The following is a 19,534-nucleotide window of genomic DNA, read 5'->3' as shown; positions in this document are numbered from 1 at the left end:
ATATAATTGCTTGGGCAAATACCACAGGGGCATCGGCACATCTCAATGCTTTGAGAAGAGAAACTAGAGAGAAAAAAAACATGTAATAACGAAGCAGTCCGAATTTGGTCCAAGTGCTATTACTGTTTGCATGGTACAACGTGCTCTTGCAGAGAGCCGGCACAGATTCGATGGGCCAAATGGCCTCCTTCGTGCCGTAACCATTCTATGATTCTAAATGACAGAAGTTACAGAACATAGCTATCATAGACACATAGGTAATCACACCGCAGGTATAGACGCTATACAGGTCATGCTGAAAGACAAGCACAAACCTTCGGGTTGAGTGGCCACTTTGAAAGGAGCAGAGCTCTCCCCAGCTCCGTGCTTATTGTGAGCGACCACTCTGAACACATACTTCACGTCCGGCATCAATTCACCAATTGTCACTTCCAGGTCACCAGGTCGACTTGTATTTTCCACGCGTTCCCTATTAAAGATGTAACAGAGCAGACAGTGTCAGTACAGCTCACACAACCCATTTTTAGCTGATAACCTATCCCTACACTACCCACTGCTTCCCACATGGCAAGGATCAGAAGATAATCATAGAATCTTACAGCACAGAAAGAGGCCCATCGTGCCTGTGCCGGCTCTTTGAAAGAGCTGTCCAATTAGTCCCACTCCCCTGCTCTTTCCCCATAGCCCGGTAAATGTTTCCACTTTAACTATTTATCCAATTCGTTTAGAAAGTTACTACTGAATCTGCTTCTCCGCCCTTTCAGGCAGTGCATTCCAGATCATAACAACTCGTTGCTTAAAAAAAATTTTCATCACCTCTCTGGTTCTTTAGCTAATTATCTTAAATCTATGTTCTCTGGTTACCAACCCTCCTGTCAGGGGAAACAGTTTTTCCTTATTTACTCTATCAAAAACCTTCATAATTTTGAACACCTCTATTAAATCTCCCCTTAACCTTCTCTGCTCTAAGGAGAACAATCCCAGCTTCTCCAGTCTCTCCATATAACTGAAGTCTCTCATCCCTGGTACCATTAGTAAATCTCTTCTGCACCCTCTCCAAGGCCTTGACATCTCCCTGAAGTGTGGTGCCTAGAATTAAACATAATACTCCAGCTGGGGTCTAGCCAGAAATTTATAAAGGTTTAGCATAACTTCCTTATTTTTGTACTTTATGTCTCTAGCCAAGGATCCCATTTGCCTTTTTATCAGCCTTCTCAACTTGTCCTGCCACCTTCAAAGATTTGTGTATGTGAACCCCCAGGTCTCTCTGTTCCTGCATGCCCTTTAGTTTATATTGCCTCTCCTCATTCTTCCTACCAAAATGAATCACTGCACACTTCTAATGACAGCGGCAGGTAATGGAGTCACTCTGGAAATCTGCCAGTTCCTTTGTGCACGCTTTACAGAAAAGTTCACCTTCATTCTGTGCAGGGGGTTAAAATCACCAACAACCTGCCACTTAAAACCTGCATTTTTTAAAAAGATTCTCAGCCCTCCTCTCCTTAAGGCACTGACTCCTGTCGACACTCGCTCTTTGGGTTCACACATTTGGTACCGAAGGGCGATTGGTGCCCATGAAGCCCTTGAGGAGTCAGGAGAGGAGGGGAAGAAAATCGGAGAGGGGCATTATTAAAATAAAATAAAGGCATATTAAATTCATGTGTTGATGCTTTAAACGGGGGGGGAGGGGGGACCTGTGCCAGTAAACTGTTGAATCCCAATCACTCAGTCTTTAATATTCTACAACCCTCATATAACCAGTATTAGTGCACAGAACCTCTCGAGTTTGGGGCGGTTTGTCAACTCTTACCTGTTGGCGCCATCCTTGGCATAGTACACGGAGTAGGCGAGGATCTCTCCGTTAGGCTCTGCGGGCGGGCGCCACGTCAGCTTGATGAAGCGGGTAGAGACGAGGAGTGCCACTGCATCCCGAGGGGCAGAGGGCAGGAGTCCGGCTGTAGCGGCTGCTAGATGGTCAGCAGTGGCACTTGTCAGTGAGGTAGGGGGAAATGTCGGGATGGGAACATCTTGGGGCACAGGCAGGGATGGGGGAGGGATGGCAGACACCACAACAGTAAACAGAAAAAAATAAAAATAAAAAAAGGAGAAAAAGAAAAGAAAATAAACCAAACCAAAGCACAATGGGAACATAATAAAATGAACAAAGACAGAAAGGGCAAACATGCAGCTCACTGCTGAACTAAAAGGGAGGCACACACGTTATAGCAACAGCACCATCAAAAGCAGGCACACGGCGACACATTACACCTACACACTCGCACAGTGCAACAAGTAACATGACAGAAAGTCACTGTAGCTGATGCTTGAAGTACAGAACCTTCTGAATCACACCCATCCTGAAATAGCCCAATTAAAGATAGACAGATTCCAGGATTCAATGGGTATCTCTAATACTCTGACGAAAGGTCATCGACCTGAAATGTTAACTCTGTTTCTCTCTCCACAGATGCTGCCTGATCTGCTGAGTGTTTCCAGCATTTCCTGTTTTTATTTCTAATATTCAGCACTGGAGGAGAACTGAATATCTTCATAGGCTTTCTGCACTTTTTCCTTTTAAGCAAGACTTTTTAAGCAAGAAATGATCCTTTTTGGAAAGCCCCTGGCGTGTCAGACCTTGTACTCCAAGTATTCTCAGATGCATTTAGAACAAGGAACCACAGGACTATTCTGGATACACTTTGCATTTCTGCTCTTCCATCACATACTGAAAGACAATGCAGAAGCTGTGGTACAGATCCCAGGTTTACTGGCCCTGTCAGATCCCAGGTTTAATGGCCCTGTCAGATCCCAGGTTTAATGGTCCTGTCAGATCCCAGGTTTACTGGCCCTGTCAGATCCCAGGTTTAATGGCCCTGTCAGATCCCAGGTTTACTGGCCCTGTCAGATCCCAGGTTTAATGGCCCTGTCAGATCCCAGGTTTAATGGCCCTGTCAGATCCCAGGTTTACTGGCCCTGTCAGATCCCAGGTTTAATGGCCCTGTCAGATCCCAGGTTTAATGGCCCTGTCAGATCCCAGGTTTACTGGCCCTGTCAGATCCCAGGTTTAATGGCCCTGTCAGATCCCAGGTTTAATGGCCCTGTCAGATCCCAGGTTTAATGGCCCTGTCAGATCCCAGGTTTAATGGCCCTGTCAGATCCCAGGTTTAATGGCCCTGTCAGATCCCAGGTTTACTGGCCCTGTCAGATCCCAGGTTTAATGGCCCTGTCAGATCCCAGGTTTACTGGCCCTGTCAGATCCCAGGTTTACTGGCCCTGTCAGATCCCAGGTTTAATGGCCCTGTCAGATCCCAGGTTTAATGGCCCTGTCAGGTCCCAGGGCGCCTTTGTTTGATGATCTAAAGGCAAGAAATTTAGAAGTTCTTGCCTGTCGCTGTATAACCACCATTAACCTATCAAGGACTAGTCAGAGGGTCCTTCTAACTCTGTGCAGAATAAGAGTTCCACCATCTGGGTACAGTCAGGGGGAGGGGGAGAATCTGAGTGCGTGCTCAGCACTGGGCAAGGTTGACGCCAGATGGAATCACATCAAGGCTCTAGGGTATGACTCCCTGATGCTACCCTAATAAAACAGCATGTTCTGAAATCACAACACAAATACTGATATCTGTAAACACTTGATTTGAAGATATCTGATATGACATAGAGCCTGGTGCGTTAGTTATGAGAAACTCACCTCACTCCCCCAAGCTAAGAATAGATGACTTTAAATCGCAATGCAAGATCAGAGATGAAGCAGCAGCTCAGACGCAACAATGGGATAAAACTCATATCTGAACTAAGAGCAGAGTCTAACAGAGCTGGACATTTCATCTCTGGTGCACCTCACTTTAAGCTAGTTTTAGTCAGATGGTCCAGTTCTGGGACAGGCTGCCTGATCATCAACCTACTGCTCATTAAAAGTTTGAGAGGAGTTTAAAAAAATAAAATTGCACTGTGCATGTGGACCCTTCAATGTACACACGGAACAAAAAAATTCCAGTCAATTCTGGTGTCAGAAACTAACACGATTAACAAACGGACTTTAAATATTTGTGTGTCCAACAGGGACAGAATGATTCTTTTCCCGGAATAATCTAATTACTGGAGAACTCACCGAACCAACAGTCATAATGGGGAGGGGGAACAGTGTTGAAGTCTGGCTTATACTGTTGCAACTATTGTTTGCTCCTGTTTATTTTTCAGGCTCAATATAGGCCTCACTCTGACCCCCCCTTCCCCTGCCCCAAGTTGGTGTGATCCATTGCTCCACACTGACACCGCCCCCTCCCGAGTTGGTGTGATCCATTGCCCCACACTGACCTCCCCCCCCCAGAGTTGGTGTGATCCATTGCCCCACACTGACCCCCCCCCCCAAGTTGGTGCGATCCATTGCCCCACATTGACCCCCTTCTTTCTCCCCCCCACACCCCGGAGTTGGTGTGATCCATGCCTGATGCTGCCCTCCATATTCTCTTAACATCTCACAGTAACAGCCAGACATTAAGTGCCACAGCAATCTCCACTCCCAGGATACCGGTCAATATTTTCAAATCAATATTTAATTATGCCCAAAGTCAGATTAACTCTAACTTGTACTTATTTCTGTTTCATTGCAAACAAACTGATGTTCCTTTCTTTCGATTTCTGTAACAGTTTTACAAACCAAGAACAAACGTAAAGCTGAAATTGAGCCCAGAGCCTGTGCCTTGCCTTGTTGCTAATATCCAACATCACAAGACACTAGAGCTGGGGCATTTGTTGATTGCTTTCTCTTGTGATTATACCCCTGCCTATTTACCTGAATATAAATGGTCATTGTCCCACACAAAGCACAGAGGAAGTCTTCTCTCATTATATCCAGAGGCAGTCACGTACCACATTTACTACTTCTCATTCTGTTGTCACACTTCCATCCCTGCTCTCCAATTCACACTTGCTTTTATTTTAGAGTAGTGACATGACAGTGTCCTGGCTCTCCGGGTGTGAGTCTTGGGCGTCTGGCAGCAATGCCAAAGTAAACTTGCTGGGTTCGCCAACGCTGTAATTGGGTTGATTGAAGTTGCCTGCACATACCCTTCTTATCTCATTGTACAAGTTGTTGCATCTTCCTTCGCCTACCCTGGGAGTCTGCAGCAAACCCCAGTCCTCTGCCTGTATTACTTCAAGCCAAACTATTTCAATTTTTACCTTCCCCGAGATATCATTTCAACTTCCTTGATGTCCAGATTATCCTGAACGTAGAGTTCCTTTACAACATCCCCACCTTTCCTGAACAACCCATACCCTTCATGCTCAATTCACTCCCTCTTGTGGGGTGAACCATGATTCCACATAATAACTTTCTTCCTCTCCATGTTCAGCCCCAGCATCTTATTCCCAGCAGCTTCTTCTGATAAAGGCACTTAACCCTATCCTTTATTTATATTGTGGATTCTCTAGACTTTAAAAATCCAAGTTTCTTGAAAAAAACACAAGTGAAGTTAAGACAATGCAGAGATCACACATCACCATCCTGTATCTGTACCTAAAGGATTGGGACCCACATGCCCTGCTTTTGTACCCAAATTACTGGTCTCACGGACAGCACCAATATCGTAACCATACTCTCAATGTAGGAGATGCAAACTTACTGGTGTCCACAACAGAAAGAAACCATAAACATCTTCAGCAGTAGAAGAGAGAGTAAAGCCCATATGTTACGATGTAAAGAGGCCTCATTACTATGTAATAATGACTTCTTGTGCAAGGGTTTTCAATCAGCTTTGCACACTAAACAAAAGCTGCCTCTGTACCGTGCTGGAACTAGAGACTCCACCCTCACTGCACCGTCAGGTTGGAGCAATGCTTGGATCCTGGGACTGGGAATTCATAACCCAGGGGCTTCAACTGATCTCTCACGAGGGGCTCTGCTTTCTGCTGCACTTACTCCCCACACTGAGTTTCAACAATAATTTCTCCTTGGGCAGGAAGCTCCAGAATCACTACTGATAAAGACAACCACAGGACAACAGATCAGTGAATGGATATTAAAACGGGACAATCAATACACCGAGAGATTTATAATGGAAATTTAACAGTAAATCAATACACTGAGGGATTATAGGAATGGGGTTAGATTCATCTCCAATCAGTGTCCTGATTCCACTTTATTCTCACTCCTCTCTGAGAACACTAAGGGCTATATTTTCCACTGTTTACTATTTTTACTAAAAAAACAAAATGCAAGTACGCAATAGTGTTTACTGTTTTACAGTCACAGACACAGTTTTGCTAAGAATAGTGAAGAAAGGAAAATACAATCACTGTAAATCCACTGAGAGATGAATGGAGAGATCTGCGTGGCTCTCATACATTGGTGAGGAACTGAGCAGCATACACTACCCAGCTCATTAATGTCACTGTCTACAGTAACGCATAATTGGATAAAATGTTATCACAAGTAGTCCACCCAATGGCAGGTTTATCAAGTGAGTTACAGGTCAGGAAAATGTCCCATTTAATTCCCAGTCTGTGTTAAGTTAACTGACCTCAGTATGGCTGCGGTTTGGGTGCTACATTTGGCCTCAGCACCTCGGACTAAGGGGGGGAGGGAGTTTGAGGAGGTGGATGGAGTTTGAGGAGGTGAAATCAGCCAGGGTTCCTGCTCTGATCACTATTCAGTGTCACCTGCTATAAAATGTTAGTGTGTGAGGACAGCATCAGGGCCAGCTGTGACGCCTCTACAGTCAAAAAGGCCACGAACATCCATTGTCTGGGCTCAAGTGAAGAATAGCCACTTGGGCGAGGTACCGAAAGGCATGTCTGTGGAACCACACCCTAGCAAGTCAGTGAGAATGGAGAAAAAGAACTGAATACGAATGATTCAAACTAAGAGGCATAAATCCCAATAACCACTTCACAGATCACAGAAGCCCATCGTTGTCTGACCTGAAGTAACCTTTGTTGCTGGAAAAAAAATCTTACAGGGATGAATGAAATTAAGAACATAAGAAATAGGAGCAGGAGTAGGTCATATAGCCCCTCCAGCCTGCTCCGCCCATTCAGTAAGATCATGACTGATCTTCGACCACAACTCCACTTTCCCGCCCGATCCCAATAAGAACATAAGAATTAACTTGAGTCACTCCCTGCAGGGCTGTACGGACACTGGACCAGACTGCCCTCCACTGGGCATAGAGGGGATCACCATCCAATCTCCCGCGCAGCTGGACTGACTCCAATCTATGGTCAAGAAATGTTGTCAGGACTCCACCAGCCAGATTCCACGAGTAGGTCCTCCAGCTTCTGCTGGCCAGAGTGCAGCACATATAGGAGTAGATCTCCAATTAATGATTAGCCCTCCATCCAGTCGTGGCCAAGTGGAGATGGAGCATTGGCCCACGGAGGAGGAAGGAAACTCAGGAGCTCCCTGGCCAGGTGCTTGCAAGTATTTTTTGGTCGAAGTTGAAGTGGGCACTGGTGGAAACACAGGGAAAAGTAATTTGCACAAACTCTCTCCGGGGCAGTGAACGGTCGCAGTAGGGAACAACTTGAGGGAAGTAAAAATAACCTTCTTTAAAAAATGGGTCATTTAAGAAAAGATAGTCAGTCCTTGACAGACGGTACAGTTTCAGTCAGAAGTACTGCGTAGTCAGTAGCCTCTCCACATGCTGGATACTGGAAACGTGTACAAGCTGTTTTTAGCCCAGAGCAAGCAGAGCTGTTGCTGAAAGCAGTATTTTACCATCTGCCTCACTGCCTCTGCCACCTGTTTCCTACTCGCTCTGACTGCCAAGTCCTGAGATCTGACAGTGTCCTGTGGGTTCCCCCTTCCTTGGCAGCACCTGGCATGCCCGTCTGTGCTGCTTCTCACTTACCATGCTCCAGGATGATGAGCTGGGCACTGGCCCGTTCATTCCCAACGTCGTTCTCCGCCACACACTGATACAGACCTTCGTCAGATTTCACCAGACCAAGAACCTGCAGGTTCTGCTCATTCTGAAACACACAGCAAAAAGCAATGCTGAAACATTAACTGCCACAAAATCACCACTTTTCATTACCAAGCTGGGGATTCCTGACCGTTAACACCTAATAAGGTCCTCTTCTGAAGCTGGGGTTAAGGCACATTGTTGGGGCAGAATAGAGGGAAGTTTAGCACACATTAATTTGTGCAAAGTGTGGGCGTTTGATGCCAACACCAAGAGAAAATAGTAGAAAAATGTTTCATTCTCCAAATGAGAGCTTATATGTTGCACCAGTAAAATAGTCAATACAGCCCTGCCAACTGGAACCCCAATACTCTCACAGAACCCTTTCAATAGTCACAGAAGAGAGAGAGAAAACTGCCAGTCACCAGGAATTCAACAGAGATTCAACTCCTCTGAAACAAGGTAACGGGACTGTCACAGTCCACTCAACCAGAAACTTTTATTGCTAGGGGGATAGAATATAAAAACAGGGAGGTATTGCTGCAGTTATATAAGGTATTGGTGAGACCGCACCTGGAATACTGCATACAGTTTTGGTGTCCATACTTAAGAAAAGACATACTTGCTCTCGAGGCAGTACAAAGAAGGTTCACTCGGCTAATCCCGGGGATGAGGGGGTGGACATATGAGGAAAGGTTGAGTAGATTGGGACTCTACTCATTGGAGTTCAGAAGAATGAGAGGCGATCTTATTGAAACATATAAGATTGTGAAGGGGCTTGATCGGGTGGATGCGGTAAGGATGTTCCCAAGGATGGGTGAAACTAGAACTAGGGGGCATAATCTTAGAATAAGGGGCTGCTCTTTCAAAACTGAGATGAGGAGAAACTTCTTCACTCAGAGGGTAGTAGGTCTGTGGAATTTGCTGCCCCAGGAAGCTGTGGAAGCTACATCATTAAATAAATTTTAAACAGAAATAGACAAGTTTCCTAGAAGTAAAGGGAATTAGGGGTTACGGGGAGCAGGCAGGAAATTGGACATGAAGCTGAGTTCGGATCGGTCAAGGCCCTGTGGGTGGCGGAGCGGGCCCAGGGGCTGAGTGGCCAGGTCCTGCTCCTACTTCTTGTGTTCTTTAGATTTGAGGTTAGGATCAGATCAGCCATGATCTTATTGAATGGCGGAGCAGGCTCGAGGGGCCGATTGGCCTACTCCTGCTCCTATTTCTTATGTTCTTAAACCCAAACCTTGTAGCCAGGCACACTCACAGCAAACACCAAGCTTTCCACCCGCTGGAACTAACCAAAAGTCCCTGCTGCCCTGGTGTGTTAGCAAGCCGTACAGACGAGAACTTCACGTTAGTTTCCCAGGTTGTCCTGAGCAGACCAGCCAGGACAGGAGTGAGTGTGCTATAAATGGCCTCAGTGCTTCTAGACTGGGGAGGAAGGCGAGGGATGGGGGGGGAGGGGGGAAAATCAGCCAGGGTTCCTGCTCCTGATCGCTGACCCCTGCGAAAGTGTGTTTGTGTGGACAGCAGATGAGGAAAGGATCGGGTTCCATTGTGAGGCACTCCACTGTCAAATAGCTCGTTAATACGCACTGTCTAGGCTCACACATGAATGGGCACTTGGAAGAGCTGCTGGCACCTGTGGCACTGGATCCCAACAAGAGCTGGTGCCTTCAGGAGAGATGGGGAGGAAATTAGAAATAACACCCAAATCCAAAGCTAGTAATTCACATTTTATCTGTGGTTATGCAGGAGGAACATCACTGAAGGCATGAAGAGATTAGGCCAAATAGTGTATCCGTTGCAGAACTGACCCAGGGTACAGAGCAAGTGAGGTTAGATGCGAGAGAATTTTACTGAAGGACAGGCCCAGAGCTGGTCCCGTGCACTAAGTGCAGGATCAATGCAAATTCAACTGCTGCTGCACACACTGGACCCAAGAACTGTACACCAAGGATTCAGCCTTAACCATAGAGGCCCCAGCCAGAGTCAAGGACTCAACCCACCACCAGATGGAGTCCCACTTCCCACCTACTTGCTCTGTGTTTGCCAAGAGTCCAAGGGAGATATCATATTATCATTCTCAGGGGAGAGGCACCAGGTGTGTCTGTCCATCGCAACAGTCTATGGGATATTTACATAAATCATTATAAATACACACCACATACCAACACAGTTATAAATATATTCAACCCCCACTCTGATACTAACATGGTTAACGCCTGTAAGAGTCCTTGGGGACACAGGGAAAAGCTATAAATACTGTCAACTGCAAAGTCTTCATTTAGAGCTTATTCCATGGATTTTATGCTTGCCCTTTTGTTGCAGAAATTAAACCATCGCAAGCATTTCTGTCACATTTTATAGCAGACATCAGCAGGCGGTCAGGCAGGTAATTAAAGCCATGTGATTTCATTTTTTTTTGTTATATTCGCTCTTGTGAAAATGTAACTTTCTGTGCTTCACATGTGGTGTTAAGAGACCAGATCTCTGACAGCCTTTCACTGGACTGCGCAGGATGTAATATAATAAATGGGAGAGAGGACAGAAATCATTAGTGCTATCAGCACAGATATTATTGGGAATTAAATGGAGGGTGAGATATGCAACATGTCTACGAGGGAGGCTGGTGTGAGGGGAGCAGCACAATCCCACAATCTACTTACAACAATCTTGAAATAATCGCTGGGGATCACCATGTCTCCGTTCTTGATCCATTTCACGGTTGGCATCGGTGCCCCCGTCACTTCACATTCAAACACGATGTCCATGGACTCGTGAGCGTAAATGTTGACTGGTCGCTTCAGAAAGCGAGGCGGAACTGTAAACAAAAGAGATTGTAATGGTAATCAGACAAACTACAGACACCCCCATCCCAAACACTGCACCTGTCAAGGGGGGAGCAGCGGTAGCTGTATGGTCATTGGGATTTCAGTAAAGCGTAACAGTAAAGTGTGAAATTTGCAAACTACTCCCACTTGAACTCACAGTACAATTCCAAGTTCTGTCCTCCCAAACTTGGATTGTGACACTAAGGTGAAGTACTGAAGGTTACTTTATCACCTCTTGTGGCAGTGGGAGCAATTTGAGCATATGAATTAAAACGATCACACATGAAACGTGTCAGACATAGTGTGTGTCGGCTCCAGGCTGATTTCTTTCTCATGGTAATAGGCTAAATAAGCTGGGGGAGGCCTACACTCACAACGGTCACGAGCAGGACTGGTAAAGAGAGACTGGAAATTGCCACTGCCCCAAAAAAGTCAGAGTAAGAATTAACCGACAAGTGTTTCATAGAAACTCGCTCAAGGACTGTAGATTAGTTTAGGGATTTCAATTTAAACAACACTTTTACAGATACTAATGTGAAACTGTGTTTCTGGAACGCACGATACTTGTTCCACCACCAAAGTGATTGCAGTGGTTTGTACGGGAATGAATACAGTCACCGGGAAAGTTGCAACAAGTAAAAAACTGTAGGACAGAGAACATTGGTGATGAGCAGCAGTCAGCAGCAAGCGGATGAGCTGTAATGGAGCCATTTGTTTAACAATTGGAATGGATCTCCAGATTGACTAGAGACAAAAACCCTGGAATCATTTCAGGAACAATCAGATGCTGAAATGGGGAAGGAGATTTATAGGCCGTTTCTGGATATATGAATTAAGATGGGCCGAATGACTTTCCTCATCTGTAATTATCTTGTGATCTTGTTACACTGAACATTTTCATTTTAACATTATAATATACAACAAAGGATTTGTTTATTGACACCTGTCGGATCAGTCTACAGTCAAATCACCATTTGCTGTCTTCCTAATAATTGAACGGCAATGTATGTGGGACCTGATTCTGGTTTACGCCTTCACCATGCCTCCATTACCCTCAGTAACATCTTAATGACTGGCACGGTCTGTTGCTATAGCTACTAATGACTAATGACTCATCATTTATGTAAAATCATTAGTGTCTGAGACAGCTGCAATGGGCAACATCGCAAACCTTGTCAAATATATTTGTGCAGAGGGAGCTCCTGTGGAGATGGTCCAAAGCCCAATTGTATCTGGCCTGAAACCGCAAAGGGATCTGGCATCTCCACATCATGAAACCGCAAAGGGATTGTTAGCTGGTTGATGGAATGGGTCACTCTAGACTGTACAGTGCTCATCTATTTGAACAACTTGTCAAGAATCTCAGACCATTTGTTGGTCTTTACACAAAAGGGGGAAGGAGGGAAGCAAGGACTGTCCTCACCCCTTTGCACATGTTAGGGAGGGCACAGGGTCTCCCCACCCAAAAAGTAAAAGCCAGATTCTCACAGGGTCGTAGAGCTGACTTGTCAGTTCAAGTCCCTGGTCTGTGCACTGTTTTGAAGATATAGTGTCATAAACATTTATTTCTAAAATTGACAATACCCTCCACTTTACTGCTTCATTCCCCTTTAGACGAATAATGGCTGCTAATAACCAGATTGTGAATCACCTTCCCAACTACTGACAAATTGATGGAGAGTCGCCAGGTGATTACATGTCAGAAGTGCTGAACATTTCAGTGACCAAAAGGCCAGATTATCAAATTACCAGCAATTCAGCTAAGTGAGCTGCGGGCACAACACAATCACTCCAGATGAATTCAATCATCCTCCATGTCACACACAGAGGAAAATACACATACAGCACTGAAATGTGAGAATCCAGCTCTTGAATTGTATCTTTCATGGGGAGGGAAAGAGGTTTGAGTGAACAAAGGGTGGAGATGTGATTAAAGTTGCCACAGTCTGAACAGTGCATTTCACTCTTACCCAAGGACACATCAGAGAACCAGAAACAAGATTGTTTTGTTGCTGATATTCTCCCCTCCTGTTCTGAGGGCACTGCTGGTGGAACAAATATCGTGCGTTCCAGAAACACCTTAGTGTCTGTAAAAGTGTTGGCTAAATTTAAATCCCAAAACTAATTTCCAGTCTCTGTTGACCAGGCTTGCTCGTGACACTTGCGAATGTAGCCCTCCCCCAGCTTATTTAGCCTATTACCAGTACTCTACAAGAAAAAAATTAGCCTGAAGCCAACACACACTAATGTGTGACATATTTCATGTGTGATCGTCTTAATTCATCAACTCAAATTGCTCACCAGAGGTGATAAAGCAGCCTGCAGTACCTCACCTTAGTGTCATACAGCTCAGAGTGCTCTTCAAACACAATCCAAGTTTGGGAGGACAGAACTTGGAATTGTACTGTGAGTTCAAGTGGGTGTAGTTTGAAAATTTCACACTTTACTGTTACACTTTCAGGGTCACCCTCCAATACCTCACCAAGTGACCATTCTTCAGTGAGACCCTGGGCAAATCAACCACGGGAGGCATCAAAGTCGAGTTGGTTCCTGTCCGTAGCTGATGCTCATTTTCCAGTTGGAGAGGACTCGGCACTGAATAGCAATCAGGAGATAGAACTCTGGCTAATTTTCCCTCCAAAGTCTGAGGGATACGAAGGTTCAAACTGCTGCTCTAACTGAGATCCGCTAACTCAACACAGACCAGAGATGGGGCCCGAGACCTTAATACTGAATCGCTCCAGGGCACACTGTGCTTACAAAGTGAACCATGGGGGGGGAAGAAAGAACATTATAAACAGAAAATGGGACTACTGCACATAAACCCACACCATAAATACCCAGAGACACTGTAAAAGCCTTGCACACCCAGCAGCCCCAAATACCCGTACTGCATGCTTGCAGGTCCCGAAAGAACTTTATCACGCCAATATACACAACTCCTAAAAAGCCATACCAAATACACTCACACCTATAGATATATTTAAAGGGAAGCTAGATAAGTATATGTGAGGGAAAGGAATAAAAGGATATATCGATAGGGTTAAATGAAGTAAGGTGGGAGGAGGCTCGGGTGGAGCGTAAACACCGGCAGAGATCAGTTGGGCCGAATGGCCTGTTTCTGTTCTGTAAATTCAGTGTAACCCTCTCCAAAAGCCTCTCAGTGTTCATATGTGTGTGTACGAACACTGAGAGGCTTTTGGAGAGGGTTACCACCTACTCTGTATACCCACCCCACAGGCCTCAATTGCACACCCACCCCTGCCTAAAGCGCTGTTACATTAATGAGAACTGAGCTGTGGCCTGATCCTGTAGAACGGTTTTGTACATAGCGGGTAAACTAATCAAACTAAGGGTGATCAGAGAAGGCAGCTGAGAGAGGCCCCAGCATGCACACCGTCTCAATTACATGTTGAGTTCTCATACCTTGAACGTTTAGTTCTGCCTGAGCCTGCAGCGTCTCATTCCCATTCTCTGCCAGACATTCATATATTCCAGCATCCTCCTCCGTGACGTCAGTGATCTGCAGACTACCATCACCAACCAAAGTGATCCTCTGGGACCTGCCACAGGATATAGACAGACATTAGTATGAACACAACATCATCAGATAACACAACACATTATGAAAAATAAACTGAAAACAGCAGGAACGAAGACAACAATCTGGTCTCCTGTGACCTGGTGCAAATCGGCCCCATTCCCCTCATCATTGTTGCTGGGTCAAAATCCTGGAATCCTCTACCTAACAGCACTGTGGGAGCCCCTTCATCTCACAGACTGCAGCGGTTCAAGAAGAAGGCCCACCACTACCTTCTCAAGGGGCAGCTAGGGGATGGGCAATAAATGCCAGCCTTGCCAGCGACACCCAAATCCCCAGAATGAATTAAAAATACAAACTGTCCCATTCGTTCTCCAAATTCTCCCACACCACCAATACAAACCACCCCAATCACTCTGATCTCCCCACTGACTCCCCAATATCTGCCCCATACAAACCACCCCAATCACTCTGATCTCCCCACTGACTCCCCAATATCTGCCCCCATATAAACCATCCCAATCATTCTGATCGCCCCACTGACTCCCCAATATCTGCCCCATACAAACCATCCAATCATTCTGATCTCTCCACTGACTCCCCAATATCTGCCCCATACAAACCATCCCAATCACTCTGATCTCTCCACTGACTCCCCAATATCTGCCCCCGTACAAACCATCCAATCATTCTGATCTCCCCATACAAACCACCCTAATCACTCTGATCTCCCCATACAAACCACCCCATTCAAACTCTAATCTCACCTGTACAAACCATGCCATTCGCTCTTTAAATATCAGTGGTACAAATTGTTTGAGAAGTTATTGATGCTTTGGATTATAGTATGCTGCTAAATTACTCTCTCTCAATTTCAGTGTTTGTGTAATTTTTCACCTCAGAGTCAACTCATTCTGAAGGGAAAGTTGATGAATGTGTTGGGGTCTCCACAGCCCTGTGCTTCTCAATAGAAAAATACTATTCCACTCTAACAGCTTCTCCTCATTTCAGTGATGGCTTTTCACCAACACACGAAAGTTCAATGAATGAGGAACAACTGGAAGATGCTCCTTGCTGTCAAATTAATTTTCTGGAACACCTTTGACAAGTCTCCTGTGACACACGGAGTAGAATTTATATTACACTCTGGTCCCTTCATCAAATCATTCTTTAAGACTCACACACTCAGTAGTTCTGCCCCCCGCCCCGCACCCCCCCTCGCGCCCCCCCCCCACCCCACCCCCCCCCCCAACAACATTCATTTCAATCCTGCAATGACCAATTCAGCACAGAGGTCCTTCCCTGGCAGCAAAGGGGTAAAGGCACTGCCCGCTATCGTACTGAAGCGCGCAAATCATAAGACTCCAAGTTCCAACCTTAGTGAGTTAATTGACCTCAGTTGAGTCAGTGGTTTGAACGCTACAATTTGCCTCAGCACCCCAGGGATATGGAAGGTTCTCACGTGACCACTGTCTAGTGACTCCTATGGGCACAAGTGAATGTTGGGTGAGGACAGAATTGGACCGTCATCCCTCCAACAGTAGAGCACCCGGCCACTGTGGATGCTGGGGTGAATTTTCAAGACTTAGATCGATAGATTTTTTTGTTAGGTAAAGGGATATGGAACAAAGGTGGGTAAAATGGAGGATGAGGTACAGATCAGCCATGATGTAATAGAATGGCATCCTCCTGTTCCCATGTCTAGGCTCACACAGAAGGAATGGCTCCTTGGGCCACGAATGGGATGGCACCCAGCGCCTTCGAGAGAGAAAGGGGAAAGAAAATCACCCAAAAGGAGAAGTTGGTGGGAGGTTTTTTTGCCAATGCGGTGCTCCCTCCCAGGAGTAACTTGTCTCTGGTGTAAAATCTTAGATATATAGATCAAGCTCAGCTCAAGGCAGAATGGGCTGGACAGTTGGGAGATATTCTTCTTAAATGAAAGAACACATAAGTTAGGTTCATAGAATCATAGAAAGATTGCAGCACGGAAGGAAGCCATTCGGCCCATCGAGTCCGTGCCGGCTCTATGCAAGAGCAATCCAGCTAGTCCCACTCTCCCGCCCCTATCCCCGTAGCCCTGCAAATTTTTTCCTTTCCAAGTATTTATCCAATTCCCGTTTGAAAGCCATGATTGAATCTGCCTCCACCACCCCCTCTGGCAGTGCATTCCAGTTCATAATGAAGCACGCTACCAGCCAAAGTTCCAGCATTTAATTTATTTGTTTAGGCACATTGTTAAGTAGTTGGCAGGGAACAAATGCCTGGGTTTAGGGTGAATTTAAAAAAATACCAAAAATAACTACCCAGAACGCAGTTTAAAAGCCTTGACAGGCTGCATTTCAGAAGTGAATCTGCAATTAAACATCACCCTAAGAATATCCAGATACAGAGAGGAAGCTATCACATTAAAGAGTGTTGGAATTAAGCACAAATTAATAAAATGTGGGTCTGTTTTTGGAGCCTGGCCCTGTGGTTTGTGTTTGAATTCGATTCTCTCTAGGGCCAGCTCGTTCAAGGCCCCTTCAGTACTGAGACTGCCTGAACCCAACAGGAGCTGAAATATTCACATATTTGGCAGTTTTTGGTCCCATTATGTAAATACCTCAATGTCACTACACTGCAGGGAATGTTATGGAAAGTCAGCACGCAGCTTGTCTTAAGTTGAAGCGTGGACAAGATCCCGCGATTAGTGAGCTACATCAGCCATCAAGGGATAGGGAAGGGGAGAGTAGGGGGCCAGAAAGCTGGGAATCATTATTTGTACGAGGAGACAAGCAAGGATGTTACTGGGACTTCTGAAGGGGTTGTGAGCAACAAATGAACAAAATGAAGCCTGCAAGCTGCAGCTTGTATCCACAGAATCTCTCACATACACAAACTCTCGCACGCGCACACACTCTCGCACGCGCACACACTGCAATTCGAGCGAGGGCATGACACACACAAGGAGTTACAATCTTCCCCATAGGTTGCAGTCACATAAGGCAGTGGGATACAAAGAAGGCGTCTGAGTGAGGTTACAACACAGGAAGATTAGTTTGAGTGGTTGCAAGTACAGTTCTGTCTGGACATATCGTCACTGTGTGAGGACGATCGCTGTCTACAGATTAGATTACTTTACAGGCAAATTGTCACTTTTACTAAGCAGCTCCTGGCAATTCTTTAAGGGGAATTCAAACAGATCTAGTGCTTTTAAAAATCAATCTTTTGACAATAACTAGCACATTACAAATACACAATAAACCGCCAAGTCTCAGATTTGGTCCATTTTACACTAAATGTACTTATATTCCCAGTCTTGCACAATGCTACAGTGCTGAAGAGGTCATGTATTCTACAAAAGCCCATATCCAGGCACCAGCCAGCACATACACCCGAGAGCGGCCCCTCAATGGCTCATTGCATGCTGTCTGTGTTCTGACAGACTGAGTCACTGATATGAAGTGCAGCAAGCAGTAACAGCTTGAATGGAAAGTAATCTGCATCCCCCATCTCCCAGCACCCAAGATGTCTGCAGCTCCACTCTATTACCTCTCAGCCCCAGAAAAATTTATTGCATTACTGACCATCATTAAATCACACGCACTTCCATTGGAAAGCCGCCATAAATTAGTGTTTTTTTAAACAAAGCGTTTTATCTGATAGATCCCTGTTGTTTCCACAGTTTCCAGTAACACCTAAAAGCATTTGAAAGTCCCTCACAGACCGCACCCATCCCCAGTCACAGCTCTGACTTTACAATCACTTCCCTGTCTAGGGCTAGGATGCAGTCATTACCTCAGCCGTGAGACCACATGGAAAAAATACACTCAAAAAACAAACTTCAGCCGATCCTTCACTTTCCCCAACCTCCAAAGGCCAGTTTCTGCCCCCTTCCGCTCCAACATTTGCTGATTTCTATCCTGAAGGGGCACTTCTTGTTGGAGTTGTCCCATCACTGTTGTGGGCGAATAGACAGTGCGTGTTGGCAGCTGACTTTTGGGGCACCACAGCTGAGCCCAACCCTATCCTCATCCAGTGTTCTGAAGCACACACACCTAACAGCAGGGGCTATAGGATAGTTGGTGATCGGAAGCAACAATCTTGGCCGATTTTTCCTTCCTTTCCAAGGGCACTGAGGCCAATTTTAACACCACAAATGCTGCCCTGGCTGAGCTGAACTAACAGCTTAGACGGGACCTTCCTGTTCTGGACAGCTCGGTCCCACACTGGGCAATGCACTTACTCACTGAGCTGTCACATACCAATGGGACACTTGGAATTGGTGAGGAACTTCCATGGCAGGTTCACGTTGAAGGGTACTATAATAATATGAACCTTCCTGCTAGCAGAAAAAGGCAAGTTAACTCTTACTCCATTACCCTGTGGTAATGTGTGCTCAAATGCATTTTCAGATTTTTATAGCAAGCTTGAGGTCAGTGCTGAGCAGTGCTTTAACTGGTTGCTATACCTACAATATATTAAAAATCTTACATATGTACATATCTCCTGTCACATTTTTGTTATACTTTGTGTCAATTCTTTTCCATTATAAATTCCTGTGTCCACATTTTGAACAGAAGCTGCCTATGTAAACTCATCTCACTGTGATTACACCCTCCTGCCAGTGGTGGTGCTGTAGTTTTGCATCTCCCGAATGCAGCTTCACTAAATTGATTCCTGGGATGAGAAGATTGTCCTACGAGGAGAGATTGAGTAGAATGGGCCTATATTCTCCGGAGTTCAGAATAATGAGAGGTGATCTCATTGAAACATAGAAAATTCTTAGAGGGCTTGATAGGGTAGATGTTGAGAGGCTACTTCCCCACCTGGGGGGCATAGTCTCAAGGTAAGGGGTCGACCATTGAGAACCGTGATGAGGAAAAATTTCTTCACTCAGAGGATTGTGAATCTTTGGAATTCTCTACCCAAAGAGCTGTAAATGCTCAGTCACTGAATATATTCAAGACTGAGATCGATAGATTTTTGGACACTAAAGGATTCAAGGCAGGAAAGTGCAGTTGAGGTAGAAGATCAGCCATGATCTTGGGGAATGCGGAGCAGCTCGAGGGGCCATATGGCCTATTCCTGCTCCTATATCTTATGTTCTTCCATCTCGTCCTGCACTGCAGAGACTCCTGTGCTCCAACCAACTCTACCTCTCTGTTTCCCAAATAGTTTTTAATTTTCTCTCAGGATGTGGGTGACACTGGCAAGGCCACATTTATTGCCCATCCCAGTTGCCCAGATGGCGTTAAGAGTCAACCACA

General features: G+C 45.5%; 1 protein-coding gene across 7 annotated transcripts in view; it reads right to left on the bottom strand.

The window, feature by feature from the left end:
- LOC137304745 (neogenin-like) overlaps positions 1 to 19,534 on the bottom strand; it is a 140,949-nt gene that overhangs the window by 54,268 nt on the left and 67,147 nt on the right. For 4 of the 7 annotated variants that reach the window (XM_067973439.1, XM_067973434.1, XM_067973433.1 and 1 more), the window contains exons 5-9: positions 14,171 to 14,307; positions 10,580 to 10,734; positions 7,857 to 7,977; positions 1,811 to 2,027; positions 315 to 469 (exon numbers count right to left, since the gene is read on the bottom strand). In XM_067973439.1, the coding sequence (XP_067829540.1) occupies positions 315 to 469; positions 1,811 to 2,027; positions 7,857 to 7,977; positions 10,580 to 10,734; positions 14,171 to 14,307 (785 nt within the window). The remainder of the gene's footprint in view (positions 1 to 314; positions 470 to 1,810; positions 2,028 to 7,856; positions 7,978 to 10,579; positions 10,735 to 14,170; positions 14,308 to 19,534) is intronic. The other 3 variants (XM_067973436.1, XM_067973438.1, XM_067973437.1) reach the window with 2 other exon arrangements.

The sequence above is a fragment of the Heptranchias perlo genome, chromosome 38 (assembly GCF_035084215.1).
Source record: "Heptranchias perlo isolate sHepPer1 chromosome 38, sHepPer1.hap1, whole genome shotgun sequence".
In the NCBI taxonomy this organism is placed as follows: domain Eukaryota; kingdom Metazoa; phylum Chordata; class Chondrichthyes; order Hexanchiformes; family Hexanchidae; genus Heptranchias; species Heptranchias perlo.
Note: the sequence above shows the minus strand (reverse complement) of the source record. Positions and strands in the feature narration are given on the sequence as shown.